We start from the raw sequence: 25,185 nt of genomic DNA on the forward strand, positions 1-25,185 counted from the left end.
AAAAAAAAAAAGTCCACAGATAAATAGAAGAAGCAGTTACAGCAAAAGATGACAGATATTGAAATTCCTGTAAGAAAAGTGTAATTATGTGTAAATAGGTGTAGATATATTTGAACTCTTTTTAAAATTTTGGCCAAAAAGTGGAAGAAGAGCTTTGGAAATCTTAGACGTTGCATGCTATCCTATTGCTTTTGGCAATGATTTGGGTATTTGTGAAGCAGGATTCAGAGCCATGTGGAATGGTGTTTGTCTGAGTCAGTGGTGGAGCAGTGTACCAGGGTGTCCGGGAGGCAGTTCTCCTGGAGACAGGCACTGGGACTGCATGGTCTGTGGGCATCTCCATGGTTCCTATCTCTGGACAGTCAAGGCTATTCAAAGCAAATATAATTTAAGAACATTTTCACAACAGATATAATAGTTTTTAAAAATGTGCTTGAAATATTTAAGTATGTTTTTTCTTTTATTTTTTCTCATTGTGACTTTATTTTATATTTTTTATTGAGATATAATTGATATATAACATTGTGTAAGTTTAGGGTGTGTTGATTTGATACATTTATATATTGCAATATGATCACCACCTTAGCATTAGCTGACACCTCTATCATGTCACATAATTATCGTTTCCTTTTTGTGACGGAAACACTTAAGATCTAGCCTCTTAGTAACTTTGAAGTTTATAACACAGTATTGTTAAGTATAATTACTATGCTGCGCCTTACATCCCCAGAACTTATTTACCTTCTAGTTGCAAGTTTGTAACCTTAAATAACATCTCCCCAATTCCATCACCCCCAGTCCCTGGTTACCACCATTCTACTCTGTTTCTACGAGTTGGCTTTTTTAGATTCCACATACAGGTGATAAGCCTTTTCTACTAGTGTGCATGCTCTCATCTCTCTTCTAAGTTAAAGAGCCAACGAGGACCTTCCAAAAATTGGACACTTGGACCAAGACCAGAATTGAATAACCAAACTGGTGAGAGTTATGAGCACCATGCAAAGTGGACATTGAGGTCAGATTTAGTTTGAGCAATAGTTGTTCAACTGGGCGTGTGCACAGACTTTCTTTCATAAACTTGGAGGACAGTGTTAAGCCCCTTCGTCCCGACATTAGGTCTTCAAGGCTGAGTGCTTTGTCTTTCTAAAGTGTGAAACTACAATAGATATCAGAGAAAAGGGAATTCAATATTTTTAAATACTAAGTCACAGAGTAATAAAAGTATGTGTCTGTGTGCTCCATACTAACAGGACTGAATTTTAGGTTGTTAGAGCTTCAACAATATGCATTTTAATGGTGATGGGAAAATTAGATCCAAAGAACTTTATAGAGTCTCATTCAAAAGGGAGTCACTTTAGGCCATTAGAGAGTTGATCTGTTTAGATGCAGTCAGTGAAAATGACCAATTTTTGAGAAGTGGGTGGGGCAGGTACACATCAGTGCTGCCCTCAGATCCACCTGCTGATGGCAGGGCTCAGTGTCCATTCCAGCCACTTCACGGAAGAGAAAGCACATGAGCACAGTGGGGCCCCACAGTCAGGCACTACAGGGAGGTCCCAGGAGCCCTCTGTTCTTCTCCCAAGTACCAAGGGTGCTGACTTCTTGGGACCACAGCTGGCTCTCAGCTGGGTTGAGTTCCCCTTGAAGCCAAGCCAGATGTGCAGGTCAGGTTCTTGGTAATAACACATATCTTGCTATTTGCACTTCTGAAAAAGCAGCGATGGATGCCTGAGGTGGAACCCATGATGTTCAGGTGTGTTACCATCTTCTAGACTTGTGACTTTTTTTCCCTCCAGATAACTTCCTTGGTTTGCCCAAATCTGCTCAGGGCCATTTCTCATTTCCAGCTGCTCCATCGACATACACTTTTGAGGCCTGGATAACTTCACTGAATTGTACAAACTAGACTGTTCTTCCTGTGAACCTCCTAGAAGGTTCTGCCTGTCTTCTCAGGGTTTTATCGTAAGTTGACATGTTGGGTCACACAGAACACTGTGCTCCCTGAGTCTCTGCTCTGAGGCGACATCACGTAAAGCCAGGGTTTTCAGCCTGGGCTTCACAATTCCTGCTCCCTGCATCCTGTGCTTTGGCTGGAGCCGAGTGTGCTGGCAGCTGGCAGTGCTGATGGTAGAGAAGCCCACAGACTCTGTCGTCCCTTCACCATATGCTCCAGTCCTGGCATAATGCTTATAGCACAAATGCTCCCAATTAAGGATACAGGGAAATTTGGGCACACCAATCTTACTTTCAAATTGGATAAAGTTTTTAATGTCCCCCCAACACCGCATAGCCCATTGCAGTTGACTCACTAACAAAACGAAGACTCAGTTTTTCTGTGTTTAAACCAAACTTCCGAAATACCCTTTGAGTGGGTTAGGCTCTGCTAGTCCATGTGCAGTGACTAATATGTCTTTAAAATGGCTACACTATTGACACAAACAGCTCTTCAGAATCTGGGAGGGATGGATTTTGAGCATCATGTAAGGTTGATGGGCGACCAGCCCAGAGCCAGCATTCTCTGGCTGGCTATTTAAGAATTAGGGTTATTCAAGATATTCAAGAATAAGGCTTATGTATGCAAAACAATAACCTGGGTAGTACAGGAGATCATTCTCAGATGCCCTCCCTTCAAGACAAATCACCATATTATTCCCTGGTTTCTATACTTTGAGAAGAATTTGTAAGAAATAATTAATACAAGTTTGAACTCTTTCTTTTGTTTCTCCATTAAAAAGCTTTTCACAAATGCCAACCAGTTCTGTAAAAGATGAAACCAATGACAACATCACAATATTCACCAGGATTTTGGATGGGCTCCTGGATGGCTACGACAACAGACTGAGGCCTGGGCTCGGAGGTTGGTGTATGCTTCTTGGCTGAGGCCCTCGAGGCCCAAGGGAAATTTTTGCTTAAACCCAGCTCATGTTTCCTGTGGTTCAAGCAATTCCTCAAAGAGCTTCCCTATTAGGAGTTTGAATTGGTGGGGTTGCTAAGGCTTCTGCATATTATCATTTTCCAGATGCAAGAAGCCAGGGGAAGTGGTCTCCCTGCAAACTCCCATTTCTCCCCAGATAATGGTAAGGGCATTCTGGTCCACTTAAGGAAGAACCACTTCTTAGGTGTTACTGAAGCGGAGGTTACCCTATGTTAGCAAACACTTTATAATCAATGTCATACCCTCCCATCTATGCGAGTCCTTTTCAGAAATCCACTATTCAGTGCAAGTGCTCATCACACCATTACATGTTACAGGTTTAATTTTTCACTAGAGCCATAATCACAGTTTTTGCTTTGACCCTATAAAGTTGATAAAACTAAATGGATAGTAAAACATGCTTTCAGGGTACAACTGGCTTAATTTTGTGCTGAGAATCATGTGCCACTTCAGGCATGTGTGGTGCCCTTGGCTCTAACCGATTTAGATGTGGTACATTTGAACCTGCTCCATTAGGTAAAGAGGGACCTTCTAGCAAATACATTCCCAGAGGAATATGTTTAGTCCTTCTCCATTATTTGCATTTTTAACAGGGACATTTACTTAAAGCATGATTTGACATTCTCTGCCTTTTTGGCAAGACAAGTCCACATAGACTCCTTGACACCGTTTTACTCCCCCCTGAGTTATGTCCCTCTGAATTGTGAGCTGGGGCCCTGGTGAGGAACCTGTGTCTGTGTTTCAGAGCGTATCACTCAGGTGAGAACGGACATCTACGTCACCAGCTTCGGCCCGGTGTCTGACACGGAAATGGTAGGTGTGAGGCGCGGCCCCACCCAGACCACTCTAAACCCTGAAGGCACTGGCCCAGGGCCTCCTCTCCTTGAGTTGTCACCTGGTTGCCTCCCTTTGCACTAGGAATACACCATAGATGTGTTTTTCCGACAAAGCTGGAAAGACGAAAGACTTCGGTTTAAAGGGCCCATGCAGCGCCTGCCTCTCAACAACCTCCTTGCCAGCAAAATCTGGACTCCAGACACCTTCTTCCACAATGGGAAGAAGTCCATCGCCCACAACATGACCACACCCAACAAGCTGCTGAGGCTGGAAGATGATGGCACTCTGCTCTACACCATGCGGTGAGCATGCTGAGTCGTGCCCTGGGCTGCCGGGCAGGGGTGGGGGTGGGCAGGGCCGAGAGGAGATGGGCTGGTTTGAGGATTCTGTCGTGTGTATGATGGGTATTTTTTACCTTTTGACCTACCTATACTGATGTCCATGTAGCTTATTTCTTTGGGCTGCTATGGGTTCATAGTATTTATCTATATTTGTTTTTTGATTCAAGATCAAGGGTATCTTTGTTGTTTTTTTTCTGGCTGCGCTGGGTCTTTGTTGCTGCACGCGGGTTTTCTCTAGTTGCCGTGAGTGGGGCTACTCTTCGTTGTGGTGCACAGGCTTCTCTTTGTTGTGGTCTCTCTTGTTGCAGAACCTGGGCTCTAGGTGCTTGGGCTAGTAGTTGTAGCATGCAGGATCAGTAGATGAAGCGTGCAGGCTCAGTAGTTGCAGCTCACGGGCTCTAGAGAGTGGGCTCAGTGGTTCTGGCCCACCAGCTTAGTTGCCCCTCAGCATGTGGGATCTTCCCAGACCAGGAATCGAACCCCTGTCACCTGCATTGGCAGGCAGATTCTTAACCACTGCACCACCAGGGAAGTACAGACCAAGGGCATCTTTGGAAAAGTGACCCAGATAATGTAACTTAGGGAAATTTTATTTTAAAAGAAATTTTATTTTAAAAATCTAAGGAGAACCCTTTTTTTGTTGCAATTGTGCAACACTTTTGACATTTTAAAAGTCTGTTTCTTGTATGGTTTGATAACATTTCAAATGCTGAGGTTAAAATTTAGTATTTCTGGGCTTCCCTGGTGGCGTAGTGGTTGCGAGTCTGCCTGCCGATGCAGGGGACACGGGTTCGTGCCCCGGTCTGGGAGGATCCCATATGCCGCGGAGCGGCTGGGTCCGTGAGCCATGGCCGCTGAGCCTGCGTATCCGGAGCCTGTGCTCTGCAACGGGAGAAGCCACAACAGTGAGAGGCCCGCGTACAGAAAAAAAAAAAAAAAAAAAAAAAAAAAATTAGTATTTCTCATTTAAAATGATGATTAGTTATTTTTTAAAAAATCTGAATTATTCATTGCATCTGAGTAAATCAATAAATTGACCAGTCAGAGAGACTCTTTTAGAGCTTTTCAGGTTACATGGTGGGTTTAAGTAGACTTTAGAAAATATTTTTTTAATTAACAAAAAAGAAAAAAAGAAAGAAAAAAGGCACTAAAGCCAAGTTAAAAAAAAAAAAAGCACATGCATTTATGTAGCTGTTATTGGAATTTTTCTATCTTATTTACAATTATTCACAATAAACTTTATATTTAAAAGAATCATCATAGTGGAAAATAATATTAATACAGTTATCTTCAGAGGCTGCATGTTCTAAAATAATTTTGAGGAACGCTTTGGCACATTGTGTCCCAAAGCTATTTGACAACAGGTCTCGATTTATAACAACCCAATAAGGATTCTGATCAGTGATCTGTGCACACACCTTGGCATTTTGTTCCAGTCCTCACTCGTCCCTTTTCCCTACATTGATCTGGAAGGTGTTTCACCCATAGATGGAGACAGGAGTTGTGAACATCACATCAGTGTCTGAGGCACATCAGTGCCTTCTCCATGCAGAGTATGTGAAAAGCTGAGAAATATCTTAAGGGTCGACAGTTAGTCTTTTGTCATCATTCTATGGAAAAGGAAGCCTGGGCAATGAAATCAAGAACAGTTTGTTCAGCCCTGTGAGCAGAGAGCAGGTATGAAGATGAGTTCCACATCCTGAAGGATGCTGGGAGTCCCCACAGTGGGCGCACTGTGTGGGCCTACTGTTCTGCATTCTGTTCATAGAATAAAAATACTCCCTGGCCCCATGGATTATTTCCCTTGATTCACACCTGGTTCCTATCCTGCAGAGATCAGTTAGGTCCATTGCCTAAGACAAGGGGATGCTTTCATCCCATGCACAATTGCTTGGACAGGATGGTGAGATAAACCCCTGGTCTAGAAGAGGAAGAGGCAGCAGAGGGGCCTCTTAATGAGTGTCTGTGTACCAAGCAACTTCACAAAGACAGACAGCCCTTCAGTACTCAGCCCAGCCAGCTAGGGGACACCATTTCCATTAACCAACAAACAGCTTGAGGCTAAGAGATGTTTGGTAATCAGCCCAAGGTCACACAGCTAGAGAGGGGGGCAGCAGGAATTTGAGTTTGGGTATGAGCAATTTCCTTGTTTAATCCACCACATTTGAAAATTGGAGGGATGCAACATTATTAGACATATAATGGCCTTTGTCTTACCTTTGTTAAAGTGTCATGTGGAAGATGGTGAAACCCAGAGCAACTTGTCAGCAGTAATTTGTACTTGTTTTGTACTAATTTTGCTGATAATGAGTTGCAAAATTGATGACCAATTTTCTTTTTCAGTCTTATAAAACATTTGGAAAGTGGAAATAGTTCCACTTGAAAGTGTTAGGAATTTTAATATGTTGGAGATATAGCTGTAATTTGATAGCATTTTTAATCTACTGATTTAGCAAAGACAGCAAAATGGCAATAGGAATTAACCGGTGATAGGACAGATCACACACACAGCCCCGTTCAGGCCCCACCCTGTCACTGAGCGTCTAGAGGTACAGCCTTTTTGTTTAGCACTTGGGTCACTCCTGCCAAGCTTTATAAAAGCAGTGATATACTTTGACCCAGTAATTTCTACATAATGTCCATTTTAAGGAAATAATTAGGAATAAGGACTAAGCTTTATGCACAAAGGTTTCTATTGTCATATGGCTTATGATACCAAACATTGGAAAAAATATAAAAATTCCATACAGCCTTCAACTAAAATTATATTAAAAAATTTTTTTATTCAGACTTTGGACCTACCTAAAAAGATGGAACATGAACATGAAGAACAAACTAGGGTTCATGTGATGCACTTTTAACCTGAGACAAATGTTGAGAAATGTCTGAAAAAGAACTGTTAGCAACCTCTAAAAAGTAACTCTAGGGCTTCCCTGGTGGTGCAGTGGTTGAGAATCCGCCTGCCGATGCACGGGACACGGGTTCGTGCCCCGGTCCGGGAAGATCCCACATACCGCGGAGCGGCTGGGCCCGTGAGCCATGGCCGCTGAGCCTGCACGTCCGGAGCCTGTGCTCTGCAATGGGAGAGGCCAAAACAGTGAGAGGCCCGCGTACCAAAAAAAAAAAAAAGTAACTCTATAGCGATTATGGTACATGGGAGGGATTCATTTATGTAAAATCCCCACTGTGCTCCAGAAATCATTTAAGGTAATATTCAAAAACACACACAATTCAGATGGATGGAATTCTTTAAATAAGTGATGCCAAAAAAGCCAAGGGAACATAAGCCATTGATGCCATTTGCTCCCAAAATGTCTTTTCTAAAAAGCCTTATTAGGTGCTTGCCTGGAAGTGATCTACAATTTCAGTTCTGAAGAACTTTCTACCACCCATGTGTAAACTGTTTACAGGATCTAATGATAAAAGTCACTAGCTGTTCAAGGTAAGCCCAAAGAAAGCGACAGACATTTCCTGTTGGACTGTCAAGCAGAGGACACATAAAGTACCAAGCAGTTTCTTCCAGGATGTTCTTGTAGCAAACAAAATGATATGTTTTATAGAACAACCCCCAGAGTTGTGCTTCGGCTGTCAGGCTGGTGGCCAGGCATCCTCAAGGGGACCCTCAGCACAGCAGTCTCCCTCAGTCATCCTTGCCAGAGCTGGAGAACGAAGAGGCACAGAACCCAGATCCTGACTTCAGTCCACCCAAGGACTGAATGACTGTCTTTCTGGCCAGGCTTGCTAATTGTTTGGTTTTTTTGCTGGGTAGAACTTTAGGTCATCATTGAGTAGCAGCAAGTTCTGATTCCACTCTCCAGCAAGCCCAGGCAGACTTAGGTGACCACATCTCTCAGGGCACATGCCGAATCTCATGACACATTTTCTTTATAACAAGTGATCTGGGAGATAGTGACCAGCTCTCATCTCCATTTCCTCCACACCCTTGGAAGGTGCAGAATCTTGTGAGGACCACCTTATGGCTTATTCCCCTGGCCTTTGGGTCCCTGGCAGAAGAGCCAGTCTCTCTTACTTAGTGTCTGGTGTAGGAAACCACAACAGGCAAGAAACGAATTACTAGAAGGCAGGCTCTGCTAGTACAACATGGTATCAGAAAACCTGGCTGCCGTTCCACCCAGGATCACCATGTCCACGCCTCTGGGCAGACATTTGAGAGTGCTGGCGACTGTGCCATTGTGGGTAATAGAATGCCCTGCACTTGGAAAAAGAGCACTGGACAGAGTGGGGTCACTCTGCATTGTCAATCTGGCACACTATGAATTACCCCATGCTATTTTTATTTTGAGAAAGGCATATTTTATGATTGCTTACACCCCGTTAAGATTTTCATTATTAGCGAAAAGCACTGCTTTGAATTGGGGTGATAGGAAGAGAAAAGAGCATGGATTTTGGAGTTAGGCTCACATCTTTGTTGGAGTATAATTGCTTTACAATGTTGTGTTAGTTTATGCTGTTTAGCAAAGTGAATCAGCTACATGTATACATGTATCCCCATATTCCCTCACTCTTGCATCTCCCTCCCACCCTCCCTATCCTGCCCCTCTAGGTGGTCACAAAACACCGAGCTGATCTCCCTGTGCTTTGTGGCTGCTTTCCACTAGCCATCTGTTTTATATTTACTAGTGTATATATTTCCATGCCACTCTCACACTTTGTCCCAGCTTACCCTTCCCACTCCCTGTGTCCTCAAGTCCATTCTATACATCTGTGCCTTCATTTCTGTCCTGCTCCTAGGTTCATAAGAACCTTTTTTTTTTTTTTAAGATTCCATATATGTCTGTAAGCATATGGTATTTGTTTTTCTCTTTCTGACTTACTTCACTCTGTATGACAGAGTCTAGGTCCATCCACCTCACTACAAATAACTTAATTACCTTTCTTTCCGTGGCTGAGTAATATTCCATTGTATATTTGTGCCGCATTTTCTTTAACCATTCATCTGTCACTGGACACTTAAGCTGCTTCCATGGCCCGGCTATTGTAAATAGTGCTGCAATGAACACTGTGGTACGTGACTCATTTTGAATTATGGTTTTCTCAGGGTATATGCCCAGTAGTGAGATTGCTGGATCATCTGGTAGTTCTAGTTTTACTTCTTTAAGGAACCTCCACACTGTTCTCCATAGTGGCTGTATCAATTTACATTCCCACCAACAGTGCAAGAGAGTTCCCTTTTCTCCACACCCTCTCCAGCATTTATTGTTTGTAGATTTTTTGAAGATGGACGTTCTGACTGGTGTGAGGTGATACCTCATTGTAGTTTTGATTTGTATTTCTCTAAAAATTAGTGATGTTGAGCAGCTTTTCATGTGCTTCTTGGCCATCTGTATGTCTTATTTGGAGAAATGTCTACTTAGGCCTTCTGCCCATTTTTGAATTAGGTTGTTTGTTTTTTTGATACTGAGCTACATGAGCTGCTTGTATATTTTGGAGATTAATCCTTTGTCAGTTGCTTCATTTGCAAATATTTTCTCCCATTCTGTGGGTTGTCTTTTCGTCTTGTTTATGGTTTCCTTTGCTGTGCAAAAGCTTTTAAGTTTCATTAGGTCCCATTTGTTTATTTTTGGTTTTATTTCCATTACTCTAGGAGGTGGGTCAAAAAGGATCTTGCTGTGATTTAGGTCACGGAGTGTTCTGCCTATGTTTTCCTCTAAGTGTTTTATAGTGTCTGGCCTTACATTTAGGTCTTTAATCCATTTTGAGTTTATTGTTGTATACAGAGTTAGGGAGTGTTCTAATTTCATTCTTTTACATGTAACTGTCCATTTTCCCAGCACCACTTACTGAAAAGGCTGTCTTTTCTACATTGTATTTCTTGCCTCCTTTTTCAAAGGTGAGGTGACCATATGTGTGTGGGTTTATCTCTGGGCTTTCTATCCTGTTTCATTGATATATATTCCTATTTTTGTGCCAGTACCATACTGTCTTGATTGCTGTAGCTTTGTAGTATAGTCTGAAGTCAGGGAGCCTGATTCCTCCAGCTCCATTTTTCTGTCTCAAGATTGCTTTGGCTATTTGGAGTCTTTTCTGTCTCCATACAAATTGTGAAATTTTTTGTTCTAGTTCTGTGAAAAATGCCATTGGTAGTTTGATAGGGATTGCATTGAATCTGTAGATTGCTTTGGGTACTATGGTCATTTTTACAATACTGATTCTACCAATCCAAGAACATGGTATATCTCTCCATCTATTTGTGTCATCTTTAATTTCTTTCATCAGTGTCTTATAGTTTTCTGCATAAAGGTCTTTTGCTTCTGTAGGTAGGTTTATTCCTAGGTATTTTATTCTTTATGTTGCAATGGAAATCGGAGTGTTTCTTAAATTTCTCTTTCAGATTTTTCACCATTAGTGTACAGGAATGCAAGAGATCTCTGTGCATTAATTTTGTATCCTGCTACTTTACCAAAATCACTGATTAGCTCTATTAGTTTTCTGGTAGCATGTTTACGATTCTCTAAGTATAGTATCATGTCATCTGCAAACAGTGACAGTTTTACTTCTTCTTTTCCAACTTGGATTCCTTTTATTTCTTTTTCTTCTCTCATTGCTGTGGCTAAAACTTCCCAAACTATGTTGAATAACAGCAGTGAGAATGAGCAACCTTGTCTTGTTCCTGATCTTAGAGGAAATGGTTTCAGTTTTTCACCATTGAGAACAATGTTGCCTGTGGGTTTCTTGTATATGGCCTTTATTATGTTGAGGTAAGTTCCATCTATGCCAACTTTCTAGAGGGTTTTTATCATAAGTGGGTGTTGAATTTTGTTGAAAGCTTTTTCTGCATCTATTGAGATTAACATATGGCTTTTATTCTTCAATTTGTTAATATGGTGTATCACATTGGTTGATTTGCATATATTGAAGAATCCTTGCATTCCTGAGATAAACCCCAGATGATCATGGTGTATGATCCTTTTAATGTGCTGTTGGATTCTGTTTGCTACTATTTTGTTGAGGATTTTTGCATCTATATTCATCAGTGATATTGGCATGTAGTTTTCTTTCTTTGTGACATTTTTCTGGTTTTGGTATCAAGATGATAGTGGGCTTGTAGAATGAGTTTGGGAGTGTTCCTTCCTCTGCTATATTTTGGAAGAGTTTGAAAAGGATAGGTGTTAGCTCTTCTCTAAATGTTTGATCGAGGGCTTCCCTGGTGGCACAGTGGTTGAGAATCCACCTGCCGATGCAGGGGACATGGGTTCATGCCCCGGTCCGGGAAGATCCCACATGCCGCGGAGCGGGTGGGCCCGTGAGCCATGGCCGCTGAGCCTGTGCGTCCGGAGCCTGTGCTTCGCAACGGGAGAGGCCACAACAGTGAGAGGCCCACATATCACACACACAAAAATAATAATAATAAAATAAATAAATAAATGTTTGATCGAAATTGCCTGTGAAGCCATCTGGTCCTGAGTTTTTGTTTCTTGGAAGATTTTTAATCACAGTTTCAATTTCAGTGCTTGTGATTGGTCTGTTCATATTTTCTATTTCTTCCTGGTTCAGTCTCAGAAGGTTGTACTTTTCTAAGAATTTGTCCATTTCCTCCAGGTTGTCTGTTTTATTGGCATATAGTTGCTTGTAGTAATCTCTCATGATCCTTTGTATTTCTGCAGTGTCAGTTGTTATTTCTCCTTTTCCATTTCTAATTCTGTTGATTTGAGTCTTCTCCCTTTTTTTCTTGATGAATCTGACTAATGGTTTATCAATTTTGTTTATCTTATCAAAGAACCAACTTTTAGTTTTATTGATCTTTGCTATTGTTTCCTTCATTTCTTTTTCATTTATTTCTGCTCTGATCTTTATGATTTCTTTCCTTCTGCTAACTTTGGGGTTTTTTCTGTTCTTCCTTCTCTAATTGCTTTAGGTGTAAGGTTAGGTTTGTTTATTTGAGATTTTTCTTGTTTCTTGAGGTAGGACTGTATTGCTATAAACTTCCCTCTTAGAACTGCTTTTGCTGCATTCCATAGGTTTTGGGTCATCATGTTTTCATTTTCATTTGTTTCTAGGTATTTTTTGATTTCCTCTTTGATTTCCTCAGTGGTCTCTTGGTTATTTGGTAGCATACTTTTTAGCCTCCATCTGTTTGTATTGTTTACCTTTTTTTCTGTAATTTATATCTAGTCTCATAGCGTTCTGGTCAGAAAAGATACATGATACTATTTCAAGCTTTTTAAATTTATCATGGCTTGATTTGTGACCCAAGATATGATCTATCCTGGAGAATGTTCCATGAGCACTTGAGAAGAAAGTGTATTCTGTTGTTTTTGGATGGAATGTCCTATAAATATCAATTAAGTCTATCTTGTTTAATGTGTCATTTAAAGCTTGTGTTTCCTTATTTATTTTCATTTTGGATGATCTGTCCATGGTGAAAGTGGGGTGTTAAAGTCCCCTACTATGATTGTATTACTGTCAATTTCCCCTTTTATGTCTGTTAACATTTGTCTTATGTATTAAGGTGCTCGTATGTTGGGTATATAAATATTTACAATTGTTATATCTTCTTCTTGGATTGATCCTTTGATCATTATGTAGTGTCCTTCTTATTCGTCTCTTGTAAGAGTCTTTATTTTAGTGTCTATTTTGTCTGATATGAGAATTTCTACTCCAGCTTTCTTTTGATTTCCATTTGAATGGAATATCTTTTTCCATCCCCTCACTTTCAGTCTGTAGGTGACCCTAGGTCTGAAGTGCCTCTCTTGTAGAAAGCATATATACAGGTGTTGTTTTGGTATCCATTCAGTGAGCCTGTTTTTTGGTTGGAGCATTTAATCCATTCACATTCAAGATAATTATCAATATGTATATTCCTATTACCATTTTCTTAATTGTTTTGGGTTTGTTTTTGTAGGTCCTTTTCTTCTCTTGTGTTTCCTACCTAGAGAAGTTCCTTTAGCATTTGTTGTAAAGCTGGTTTGGTGGTGCTGAATTCTCTTAACTTTTGCTTGTCTGTAAAGGTTTTAATTTCTCTGTCAAATCTGAATGAGATCCTTGCTGGGTAGAGTAATCTTGGCTGTAGGTTTTTCCCCTTCATCACTTTAAATATGTCCTGCCACTCCCTTCTGGCTTGTAGAGCTTCTGATGAAAGATCAGCTGTTAACCTTATGGGGATTCCCTTGGATGTTATTTGTTGCTTTTCACTTGCTGCTTTTTAAAAATTTTTAATTTTATTTATTTTTTTATACAGCAGGTTCTGATTAGTCATCCATTTTATACACATCAGTGTATACATATCAATCCCAATCTCCCAATTCGTCACACCACCACCACCACCACCACCCACCCCAAGCCACTTTCTCCCCTTGGTGTCTATACGTTTTTCTCTACTTCTGTGTCTCAATTTCTGCTCTGCAAACTGGTTCATCTGTACCATTTTCTAGCTTCCACATGTATGTTAATATACATTATTTGTTTGTTCTTTCTGACTTACTGCATTCTGTATGACATTCTCTAGTTGCATCCACGTCTCCACAAATGACCCAATTTTTCTCCTTTTTATGGCTGAGTAATATTCCATTGTATATATGTACCACATCTTCTTTATCCATTCGCCTGTCGATGGGCATTTAGGCTGCTTCCATGACCTGGCTATTGTAAATAGTGCTTCAGTGAACATTGTGTTGCAAGTGTCTTTTTGAATTATGGTGTTCTCTGGGTATATGCCCAGTAGTGGGATTGCTGGATCATATGGTAGTTCTAGTTTTAGTTCTTTATGGAACCTCCATACTGTTCTCCATAGTAGCTGTATCAATTAACATTCCCACCAACAGTGCAAGAGGGTTCACTTTTCTACAACCCCTCTCCAGCATTTGTTGTTTGTAGATTTTCTGATGATGCCTATTCTGACTGGTGTGAGGTGATACCTCATTGTAGTTTTGATTTGCATTTCTCTAATAATTAGTGATGTTGAGCAGCTTTTCATGTGCTTCTTGGCCATCTGTATGTCTTCTTTGGAGAAATGTCTATTTAGGTCTTTGCCCATTTTTGGATTAGGTTGTTTGTTTTTTTAATATTGAGTTGCAGGAGCTGTTTATAGATTTTGGAGATTAATCCATTGTCAAATGATTCATTTGCAAATATTTTCTCCCATTCTGAGGGTTGTCTTTTTGCCTTGTTTATGGTTTCCTTTGCTGTGCAAAAGCTTTTAAGTTTCATTTGGTCCCATTTGTTTATTTTTGTTTTTATTTCCATTACTCTAGGAGATGGATCAAAAAATATCTTTCTGTGATTTATGTGAAAGAGTGTTCTTCCTACTTTTCCTGTAAGAGTTTTATAGTGCCCAGTCTCTAATCCATTTTGAGTTTATTTGTGTGTATGGTGTTAGGAAGTGTTCCAATTTCATTCTTTTACATGTAGCTGTCCAGTTTTCCCAGCACCACTTATTGAAGAGGCTATCTTTTTTCCACTGTATATTCTTGCCTCCTTTTCATAGATTAAGTGACCATAGGTACGTGGGTTTATATCTGGGCTTTCTATCCTGTTCCATTGATCTATATTTCTGTTTTTGTGCCAGTACCATATTGTCTTCATTACTGTAGCTTTGTAGTATAGTCTGATGTCAGGGAGTCTGATTCCTCTCACTCCGTTTTTTTCCCTCAAGACTACTTTGGCTATTTGGGGTCTTATGTGTCTCCATGTAAATTGTGAAATTTTTTGTTCTAGTTCTGTGAAAAATGCCATTGGTAATTTGATAGGGACTACATTGAACCTGTAGATTGCTTTGGGTAGTATAGCCATTTTCACAATATTGATTCTTCCAATCCAAGAAGATGTTATATCTCTCCATCTGTTGGTATTATCTTTAATTTCTTTCATCAGTGTCTTATAGTATTCTGCATACAGGTCTTTTGTCTCTCTAGGTAGGTTTATTCTTAGGTATTTTATTCTTTGTGTTGCAATGGTAAATGGGAGTGTTTCCTTAATTTCTCTTTCAGATTTTTCATCATTAGTGTATAGGAATGCAAGAGATTTCTGTGCATTAATTTTGTATCCTGAAACTTTACGAAATTCATTGATTAGCTCTAGTAGTTTTCTGGTGGCATGTTTAGGATTCTCTATGTATAGTATAGTGTCATCTGCAAACAGTGACAGTTTTACTTCTTCTTTTCCAATTTGGATTCCTTTTATTTCTTTTTCTTCTCTGATTGCTGTGGCTAGGACTTCCAAAACTATGTTGAATAAGAGTCGTGAGAGTGGGCAACCTTGTCTTGTTCCTGATCTTAGTGGAAATGGTTTCAGTTTTTCACCATTGAGGACGATGTTGGCTGTGGGTTTGTCATATATGGCGTTTATTTTGTTGAGGAAAGTTCCCTCTATGCCTACTTTCTGCAGTGTTTTTATCATAAATGGGTGATGAATAATAATGGTGAGAGTGGACATCCTTGTCTTGTTCCTGATCTTAGAGGAAGTGCTGTCAGTTTTTCACCATTGAGAATGATGTTTGCCGTGGGTTTGTTGTATGTGGCCTTTAATATGTTGAAGTAGGTTCCTGCTATGCCCACTTTCTGGAGAGGTTTTTTTTTTTTTTATCATAAATGGGTGTTCAATTTTGTCAAAAGATTTTCTGCATCTATTGAGATGATAATATGGTTTTTGCTTCAGTTTTTTCATATGGTGTATCACATTGATTTGCATATATTGAAGAATCCTTGCATTCCTGGAATAAACCCCACTTGATCATGGTGTATGATCCTTTTAATGTGCTGTTGGATTCTGTTTGCTAGTATTTTGTTGAGGTTTTTTGCATCTATGTTCATCAGTGTTATTGGCCTGTAGTTTTCTTTCTTTGTGACATCTTTGTCTGGTTTTGGTATCAGGGTGATGGTGGTCTCATAGAATGAGTTTGGGAGTGTTCCTTCCTCTGCAATTTTTTTGGAAGAGTTTGAGAAGGATGGGTGTTAACTCTTCTCTAAACGTTTCATAGAATTCACCTGTGAAGCCATCTGGTCCTGGACTTTGTTTGTTGGAAGATTTTGAATCACAGTTTCAATTTCAGTGCTTGTGATTGGTCTGTTCATATTGTCTATTTCTTACTGGTTCAGTCTTGGAAGGTTATACTTTTCTAAGAATTTGTCCATTTCTTCCAGGTTGTCCATTTTATTGGCAGAGTTGCTTGTAGTAGTCTCTTAGGATGCTTTGTAATTCTATGGTGTCTGTTATAACTTCTCCTTTTTCATTTCTAATTTTTTTGATTGAGTCCTCTCCCTCTTTTTCTTGATGAGTCTGGCTAATGGTTTATCAATTTTGTTTATCTTCTTAAAAGAACCAGCTTTTTAGTTTTATTGATCTTTGCTATTGTTTTCTTTGTTTCCATTTCATTTATTTCTGATCTGATCTTTATGATTTCTTTCCTTCTGCTAACTTTGGGTTTTGTTTGTTCTTCTTTCTCTAGTTCCTTTAGGTGTAAGGTTAGATTGTTTATTTGAGATTTTTCTTGTTTCTTGAGGTAGGCTTGTATAGCTATAAACTTCCCTCTTAGAACTGCTTTTGCTGCATCCCATAGGTTTTGGATCGTATTTACATTGTCATTTGTTTCTAGGTATTTTTAAATTTCCTCTTTGATTTCTTCAGTGATCTCTTGTTTATTTAGTAACGTATTGTTTAGCCTCCATGTGTTTGTGTTTTTTACATTTTTTCCCTGTAATTGAATTCTAATCTCATAGCATTATGCTCAGAAAAGATGCTTGATATGATTTCAGTTTTCTTAAATTTACTGAGGCTTGATTTGTTACCCAAGATGTGAACTATCCTGGAGAATGTTCCATGCGCACTTGAGAAGAAAGTATAATCTGCTATTTTTGCATGGAATGTCCTATAAATATCTATTATGTCTATCTGGTCTATTATGTCATTTAAAGCTTGTGCTTCCTTATTAATTTTGTGTTTGGATGATCTGGCCATTAGTGTAAGTGAGGTGTTAAAGTCCCCCACTATTATTGTGTTACTGTTGATTTCCTCTTTCATAGCTGTTAGCAGTTGCCTTATGTATTGAGGTGCTCCTATGTTGGGTGTGTAAATATTTACAACTGTTATATCTTCTTCTTGGATTGATCCCTTGATCATTATGTAGTGTCCTTCTTTTCTCTTATAGTAGTCTTTATTTTAAAGTCTATTTTTTCTGATATGAGAATTGCTACTCCAGCTTTCTTTTGATTTCTATTATGCATGGAATATCTTTTTCCATCCCCTCACTTTCAGTATGTATGTGTCCCTAGGTCTGAAGTGGGTCTCTTGTAGACAGCATATGTATGGGTCTTGTTTTTGTATCCATTCAGCCAGTGTATATCTTTTGGTTGGAACATTTAATCCATTTACATTTAAGGTAATTATCGATATGTATGTTCCTATTACCATTTTCTTAATTGTTTTGGGTTTGTTATTGTAGGAGTTTTCCTTCTCTTGTGTTTCCTGCCTAGAGAAGTTCCTTTAGTATTTGTTGTAAAGCTGGTTTGGTGGTGTTGAATTCTCTTAGTTTTTGCTTGTCTGTAAAGGTTTTAATTTCTCCATCAAATCTGAATGAGATCCTTGCTGGGTAGAGTAATCTTAGTTGTAGGTTCTTCCCTTTCATCACTTTAAGTATATCATGCCACTCCCTTCTGGCTTGTAGACTTTCTGCTGAGGAATCAGCTGTTAACCTTATGGGAGTTCCCTTGTATGTTGTCATTTCTGCTTGCAATAATTTTTCTTTGTCTTTAATTGTTGCCAATTTTATTACTGTGTGTCTTGGCATGTTTCTCCTTGGGTTTATACTGTATGGGACTCTGCACTTCCTGGACTTAGGTGGCTATTTCCTTTCCCATGTTAGGGAACTTTTCTACTCTAATCTCTTCAAATATTTTCTCGGGTCCTTTCTCTCTCTATTCTCCTTCTGGGACCCCTATAACACGAATGTTGTTGCATTTAATGTTTTCCCAGAGGTCTCTTAGGCTGTCTTCATTTCTTTTCATTCTTTTTTCTTTATTCTGTTCCACAGCAGTGAATTCCACCATTCTGTCTTCAGGTCACTTTTATCAGTTCTTCTGCCTCAGTTATTCTGCTATTGATTCCTTCTAGTGTAATTTTCATTTCAGTTATTGTATTGTTCATCTCTGTTTGTCCTTTAATTCTTCTAGATCTTTGTTAAACATTTCTTGCATCTTCTCAATCTTTGCCTCCATGCTTTTTCCAAGGTCATGGATCATCTTCACTATCATTATACTGAATTCTTTTTCTGGAAGATTACCTATCTCTGTTTCATTTAGTTGTTTTTCTGGGGTTTTACCTTGTTCCTTTATCTTGTACATAGCCCTCTGCCTTTTTATCGTGTCTAACTTTCTGTGAATGTTATTTTTGTTGTTCCACAGGCTGCAGGATTGTAGTTCTTCTTGCTTCTGCTGTCTGCCCCTTTGTGGATGAGGCTATCTTAGAGGCTTATGGAAGTTTCCTGATCTTCCCTTGCTGCTCTTAATATTTTTTGTTTGTATTTAATTTTTGATAGTTTGATTAATATGTGTCTTGGCATGTTTCTCCTTGGATTTATCCTGTATGGGACTCTCTGTGCTTCCTGGACTTGATTGACAATTTCCTTTCCCATATTAGGGAAGTTTTCAACTCTAATCTCTTCAAATATTTTCTTAGACCCTGTCTTTTTCTCTTCTTCTACTGGGACCCCTTTTAATTCGAATGTTTGTGTGTTTAATGTCCCAGAGGTCTCTGAGACTGTCCTCAATTCTTTTGATTCTTTTTTCTTTATTCTGCTCTGAGGTAGTTATTTCCACTGTTTTATCTTCCAGTTCACTTATCTGTTCTTCTGCCTCCATTATTCTGCTATTGATTCCTTCTAGAGAATTCTTAATTTCATTTGTTGTGTTGTCCATTATTGTTTGTTTGCTCTTTAGTTGTTGTAGGTCCTTGTTAAACGTTTCTTGTATTTTCTCCATTCCATTTCCAAGATTTTGGATCATCTTTACTATCATTACTCTGAATTCTTTTTCAGGTAGACTGCCTATTACCTCTTCATTTGTTTGGTCTGTGGGTTTTTACCTTGCTGCTTCATCTACTGCATATTTCTCTGTCTTCCCATTTTGTTTAACTTACTGTGTTTGGGGTCTCCTTTTCACAGGCTATAGGTTTGTAGCTCCTGTTGCTTTTGGTGTCTGCCCCCAGTGGGTGAGGTTGGTTCAGTGTGTTGTGTAGGCTTCCTGGTGGAGGGGACTGATGCCTGTGCTCTAGTGGGTGGGGATGGATCTTGTCTTTCTGGTGGGCAGAGCAGCATCTGGTGGTGTGTTTTGGGATGTCTGTGGACTTAGTTTGATTTTAGGCAGCCTCTCTGCTAATGGATGGGGTTGTGTTCCTGTCTTGCTAGTTGTTTGGCATGGGGCGTCAAATACTGGAGCTTGCTGACCGTTGGATGGAGCTGGGTCTTAGCCTTGAGATGGAGATCTCTGGGCAATCTCTTGCTGATTGATACTATGTGTGACTGGGAGGTCTCTGGTGGTCCAATGTCTTGAGCTCGACTCTCCCATCTCAGAGGCTCAGGCCTGACACCAGGCCAGAGCACCAAGACCCTGTCAGCCACACGGCCAGGTACATGGGGATTTTCTTGCCTTTTGGGAAGTCTGTGGTCTTCTGCCAGTGCTCAGTACGTGTTCTCAGGAGTTGTTCCAAAGGTAGATGTATTTTTGATGTATTTGTGGGGAGGAATGTGATCTCCAAGTCTTACTCCTCCCCCATCTTGAGGTCATTGTTTGTTTATTAACTTTCTTTCAATGCAGCGTAGCTGCAGGGTCTGAGAATGTCATTTGAAAACGTGATTATATATACAGCTATTCCTTGAATGGCCACTGGGAGGCAGCACAGTCACATTTTTGCATAGCAATTGGCTGACAGCACCTTGAAGTTATAGTATAAGTAACTTACTTGAAGGAAATTATATACATGTTACATGTTTGATTTGTGGGCAATATATTTGAAGAAAGTTATACATATGTAAGTAGAAGTTTTTAACTAAACACTGGTATGTGTATGAGAGTGTCTACATCCCTACATATAACACCAGTGTCTTTCATGGTGGCACAGTGGTTAAGAATCCGCCTGCCAATGCAGGGGACAAAGGTTCGAACCCTGGTCTGGGAAGATCCCACATGCTGTGGAGCAACTAAACCCGTGCACCACAACTACTGAGCCTGTGTTCCAGAGCCCACGAGCCACAACTACTGAGCCTACATGTTACAACTACTGAAGCCTGCACGCCTAGAGCCTGTGCTCCGCAACATGACAAGCCACCGCAATGAGAAGCCTGCGCACCACAACGAAGAGTAGCCCCCACTTGCTGCAGCTAGAGAAAGCCCACGCACAGCAACAGACCCAAGGCAGCCAATCATAAATAATAAATAAATAATAATAATCATTTAAAGTCTTTCATGACACCAACAGATATATTGGCCAAATCTTGAAATTTTTAAAATAACATTTATGTTAATGACAAGGATCAATGTATTATTTAAATATTTGTAAAACATGGAAAATCACCAATTATGGAATACAGTTATGGCACCCAGACCAAAGAAAATCAACGTTAATGGTTTGGTGTGTGTCATGTACATGTGTCTGTGTGTGTGGGCACACCTGCATACACATGTGTATATCTGTGTGTGTCCACACATACTGTCCTATAGTTTTTGAGTGGTCTCATTCTCTGAAAATTGTTTTGTAAATAGCTTTATAATTTGAAATATATTGAACACCTTTTTCCTGTCATCAAACGTTGTTCTCAGGTATTGTGATCCATCAAATTCCATCAGGTCAGTATCCTGTCATTATATAGTCTCTAAAAAAATTCATGTCATTTCCATTTTTGTCCTCGGTGATAAACATTGCCATGCAAGCACATAATTCTACCCATTGGATAAATTCCAGGAATTAGCCAAAAGATAAGCCTTTCAATATGTATTTCCACGTTGCACTCTAGAAAAACTGTACCAATTCCCCTCCCTCCAACAGGGGGAAGAGGGATGGTCTCTGTTACTTCCTTGCTGACACTTTATCTGTGAAACTGAAAATGAAGCATCAGCCCATTTTGCTACATGAGATGTGATCAACAATAGAAAAGTCTATGTGTAACAGTTAGCCTGAGATTTATAGTCACACCAGCTCACAAGCTGTTCTGTGAAGAGTCTCACAGAACAGCTTGCAAGCTGAGTTGACTGAGGATGACCTTTACTCCTAAATGGGCGGCCTGGCAACCTGGCTGTACAGCACAGCCCTCACCTCCATCTCCCCATCAGGTGTGCACCCTTGCCCTCTCTCGGTTTCCTCGGGTATGGGCACCCAGGCTTCCCCAGACGTCTCCCTGAAGCTTCCTGCTCTGCCAGCCCACTGGCACCTGGCTCAGCTCAGGGTCCTCCAGTCCCAGCCCCAAGTCATCTTGTCTGGAGCGTTGGCCACCTGCATCTGATATCCTGGTTGAACTTCTGAGCATCTTGGGGAAGGTCCCATGTCTTTATCATGCATGATTCTGTGTAATTTCATACACTTTGTGGACTCTGGGTGCCTGGCTCCTGGGCTGGCCCTCAAGAGGAATTTACTGCACATTTGTAAAGGAATATACAGTAATGAACAGACCACATTCCTTAATCTAGGCCATTTCCCTGCTTAGCCCTTAGCTTCAGGGATTTGGAAGGGAGATCTAGAAATTTTCTCTTCCACAAACATGCTCAGTGCTTAGGTTTCTGCCAGTTTTATATTGATTCAAATTTATGTTTGGCTAACAAATTGTACTTTGGGGATACACATGACATTTTAATAGAGGTTTCTTGCCTATTTGGTTTGAAAACATGACTGGAATTATCCTGGGTCAGTTCACTCCAGTTAGTCTAGACTTTTGGACCATTAGATTGGACCACATCATCCTTTACAAATGGGCAACTCCAGCACATTTTTGTCTTTTTAGGTTCTGACACCACAAAGGGTCAGACACTCAGTTCTAGGCTCCTGGCACCGTGCTCTTCTGGTCTGGAGTCTCGGGCTTCCCTGTCCAGGCAGGGACTTTCTTGAAAAGGAGCCACCTGCAAGTTCAGGGCCACAGCTCACACAATGTTGAGGAATCTCTAGTAAACTCTCTTTGGAGGCACTTGGTGGAAAGTCCCAGGCAGCTGCTGGCTGGGGACTTGGTCCCAGACCCCATTCCCAACCTCACAAAGGTAAGGTCCAGGCCCTCAGTAATGTTAAATGGAAAAAAACCTCTTGACCTGGGCTGCTAATTGCTTTTCAAAAAGGTGTATAGCCTTTATTACTTACCAGATACTTTAGCAGTATAAACTCATATAACCCTCAAAACAACCTAAGAGGTTGGTACCATCATTATCCCTGTTCATAGATGAGGCAAATGAAGCAGGTGAAAATGAATATGCAGGAATTAGTCTATCAATAAAGCCCAAATGCCCAATTCACCTACTTTAACATAATGTCTAAGAAACGTACAGCCGTCAGCTATGTACTCTATTCAGCCAACATGGGTGAAAACAGTCACCAGCAGGTGGCGCCCCATCCACTTACATTTAGGGGGAATGGGCTCAGGAGTGCCTTGTATCAGACCCAAGGAAACTCTGGTTTCACCGACACTTTTCAGTGAAAGCAAAGTGCTGCGTTTCTGGAGAGTTTTCCCATGAGACGCACTTAGCGTGTCTGCAATCGACCTGAGGTTTCTCAGAGCCAGGAAATCCGTCCTTAGCCCCACACCCGCACCCGCACGCAACTGGCCTGTACCTACCACCAAGTTATTGGGACACCTGGGTGCTGACTCAGTGTCGAAAGGCTGCTGAAGAAGTCCTTCTGCCTCCTCATCTGGGGAAACGTGAAGGGTCCTACTAGGTTGCTGAAATTGGTGGTCTCAGCTCATGCATAATCATCTGTCCACGCTTTGAGTTTAAGATAATCCATAAATGTCAGACAAGTACTTTGTATAGTATAAAATTCAGAGGTCACGGTCTCTGTTATGTGGCTAATGCCCTGAGGATTTCTGTATTTACCCTGAAAATGATTATGCACATGTCTGATACTTATGGAGAAAAATGAAGGCACCAAGTCATCAGTGCTTAAAATATTTCCCAAATGGCATGGAATCATGAGTTTTGGGTTCTGTTTTTCCTATAATCTGTGCCCAGTCATACTGGCCACATTTTAAGTGGTCAATAGCTAGTCAAAGAAGGGCTTCAGTATCTGACAGCACAGATACAGGACATTCATATCATCACAGAAAGTTCCGTTGGAAACCCAGCCTAATCCAACAGAGGCAGAAACATTTCTTAAGAGTCATGTTTTTCTATTGGCCCTGATCATAGTTGCACACACAGCACATAGACCAGCAATAGCCAGCTTTTTGCTGTAACACATACAAAGGATACCAGGTATCCTCGGATTTCAGTAAAATTTTAGAATAGCTTTGAAAAAAGTTAAAGCGTTTATGATACAATGTTTTTGTATATTTGTCTTCTAGTTTTATTAGAGTAATTGACGTATAATGCTGTATAAGAATAAGGTCTACAATTTGTTGATTTTGACACCTTATGTGTTGCAAAATGATGACCACCATCATATTAGGTAACACCTCCATAACTCACATAATTACCATATCTTTTTTTGTGGTGAGAACGTTTTAGGTCTACTCTGTTAGCAACTTCCAAGTATGTAATGCAGTATTATAAATATAATCACCATGCTTCCACATTAGATAGCTAGAACTTATTCATTTTTAACTAGAAGTTTGTACCTTTTTACCAACATGTCACCCATTTCACCCACCTCCCAGCCCCTGATAATCACAAGTCTACTCTCGTTTCTATAAGTTTGGCTTTTTTAGCCATATAATATTTGTCTTTCTTTGTCTGACATAATGCCCTCAAGGTTCATCTGAGTTGTTGCAAATGACAGAATTATCTTCTTTCACATGACTGAATAATTTTATGTTGAATGTACATGTATGTATGTATATCACATCCTCTTTATCCAGTCATCCAGAAAAGGGCACTTAGGTTGTTTTTATATCTTGTCTATTGTGGAAAAAACCCTGCAATGAACATGGACATGCAGATATCTCTTGGAGCTAGTTTTTACTTCCTTTGGAAATATTCCAAAGTGGGATTGCTGGATCATATCATAGTTCTATTTTTAATTTTTTAAGGAACCTCCGTACTTTGTTTCCTGTAGTGGCTGCACCAACTGACATTCCTACTAACAGTGTAGGAGGGCTCCCTTTTCTTTACATCCTCTCTAACACTTGTTATCTCTTGTCTTTTTGATGATAGCCATTCTGACAGGTGTAAGGTGGTATCTCATTGTTGTTTTGATTTACATTTCCCTAATAACTAGTGATGTTGAGCATCTTTTCATGTACCTGTTGGCCATCTGTATGTCTTCTTTGAGAGAATGTCTTTTCAGTTCTTCTGCCCATTTTAAAAATTGGATTGTTTGGTTTTTGCTATTGAGTTGTATGAGTTTTTAATATTTTTGGAAAATAAACCCTATCAGATATATGATTTGCAAATATTTTCTCCCATTTCATAGGTTGCCTTTTCATTTTGATAATTATTTCTTTTGATGTGCAGAAGCATTTTAGTTTGTGGAGTCCCCCTTATTAATTTTTGCTTTTGTTTTATCCAAAACATGGTTGCCAAGACCAATGTCAAGGAGCTTTTCCCGTATGTTTTCTTCTAGCAGTTTTATGTTTAAATCTTTGATCTACTTTGAGTTAATTTTTGTGAAGCATGTAAGATAGGGATCTGATTTCATTCTTATGCGTGTGGTTATCCAGCTTTCCCCACACCAATTATTGAAGAGACTCTTCTTTTCCAAATGAGTATTCCTGGCTCCCCTATGAAATATTAATTTACTGTATATTTGCAGGTTTATTTCTGGACTCTCAATTCTGTTCCAATAGTCTGTGTTTCTATTTTTAAGCCAATGCCATACTGCTTTGATTACTGTAGCTTTGTAATATGATTGAAATCTGGAAGTGTGACACCTCCAGCTTTGTTCATCTTTTTCAGGATTGCTTTAGCTATTCAGTCTTTTGTTGTTCCATAC

At 40.0% G+C, this 25,185-nt stretch overlaps 1 protein-coding gene across 7 annotated transcripts in view; it reads left to right on the top strand.

The window, feature by feature from the left end:
• The window catches only part of GABRA5 (gamma-aminobutyric acid type A receptor subunit alpha5), a 95,617-nt gene that overhangs the window by 13,856 nt on the left and 56,576 nt on the right, over positions 1 to 25,185 (top strand). For all 7 annotated transcript variants that reach the window (XM_067029474.1, XM_067029470.1, XM_067029471.1 and 4 more), the window contains 3 exons: positions 2,736 to 2,857; positions 3,681 to 3,748; positions 3,854 to 4,074. In XM_067029474.1, the coding sequence (XP_066885575.1) occupies positions 2,736 to 2,857; positions 3,681 to 3,748; positions 3,854 to 4,074 (411 nt within the window). The remainder of the gene's footprint in view (positions 1 to 2,735; positions 2,858 to 3,680; positions 3,749 to 3,853; positions 4,075 to 25,185) is intronic.

This window comes from Kogia breviceps, chromosome 3 (assembly GCF_026419965.1).
Source record: "Kogia breviceps isolate mKogBre1 chromosome 3, mKogBre1 haplotype 1, whole genome shotgun sequence".
Lineage (NCBI taxonomy): Eukaryota > Metazoa > Chordata > Mammalia > Artiodactyla > Physeteridae > Kogia > Kogia breviceps.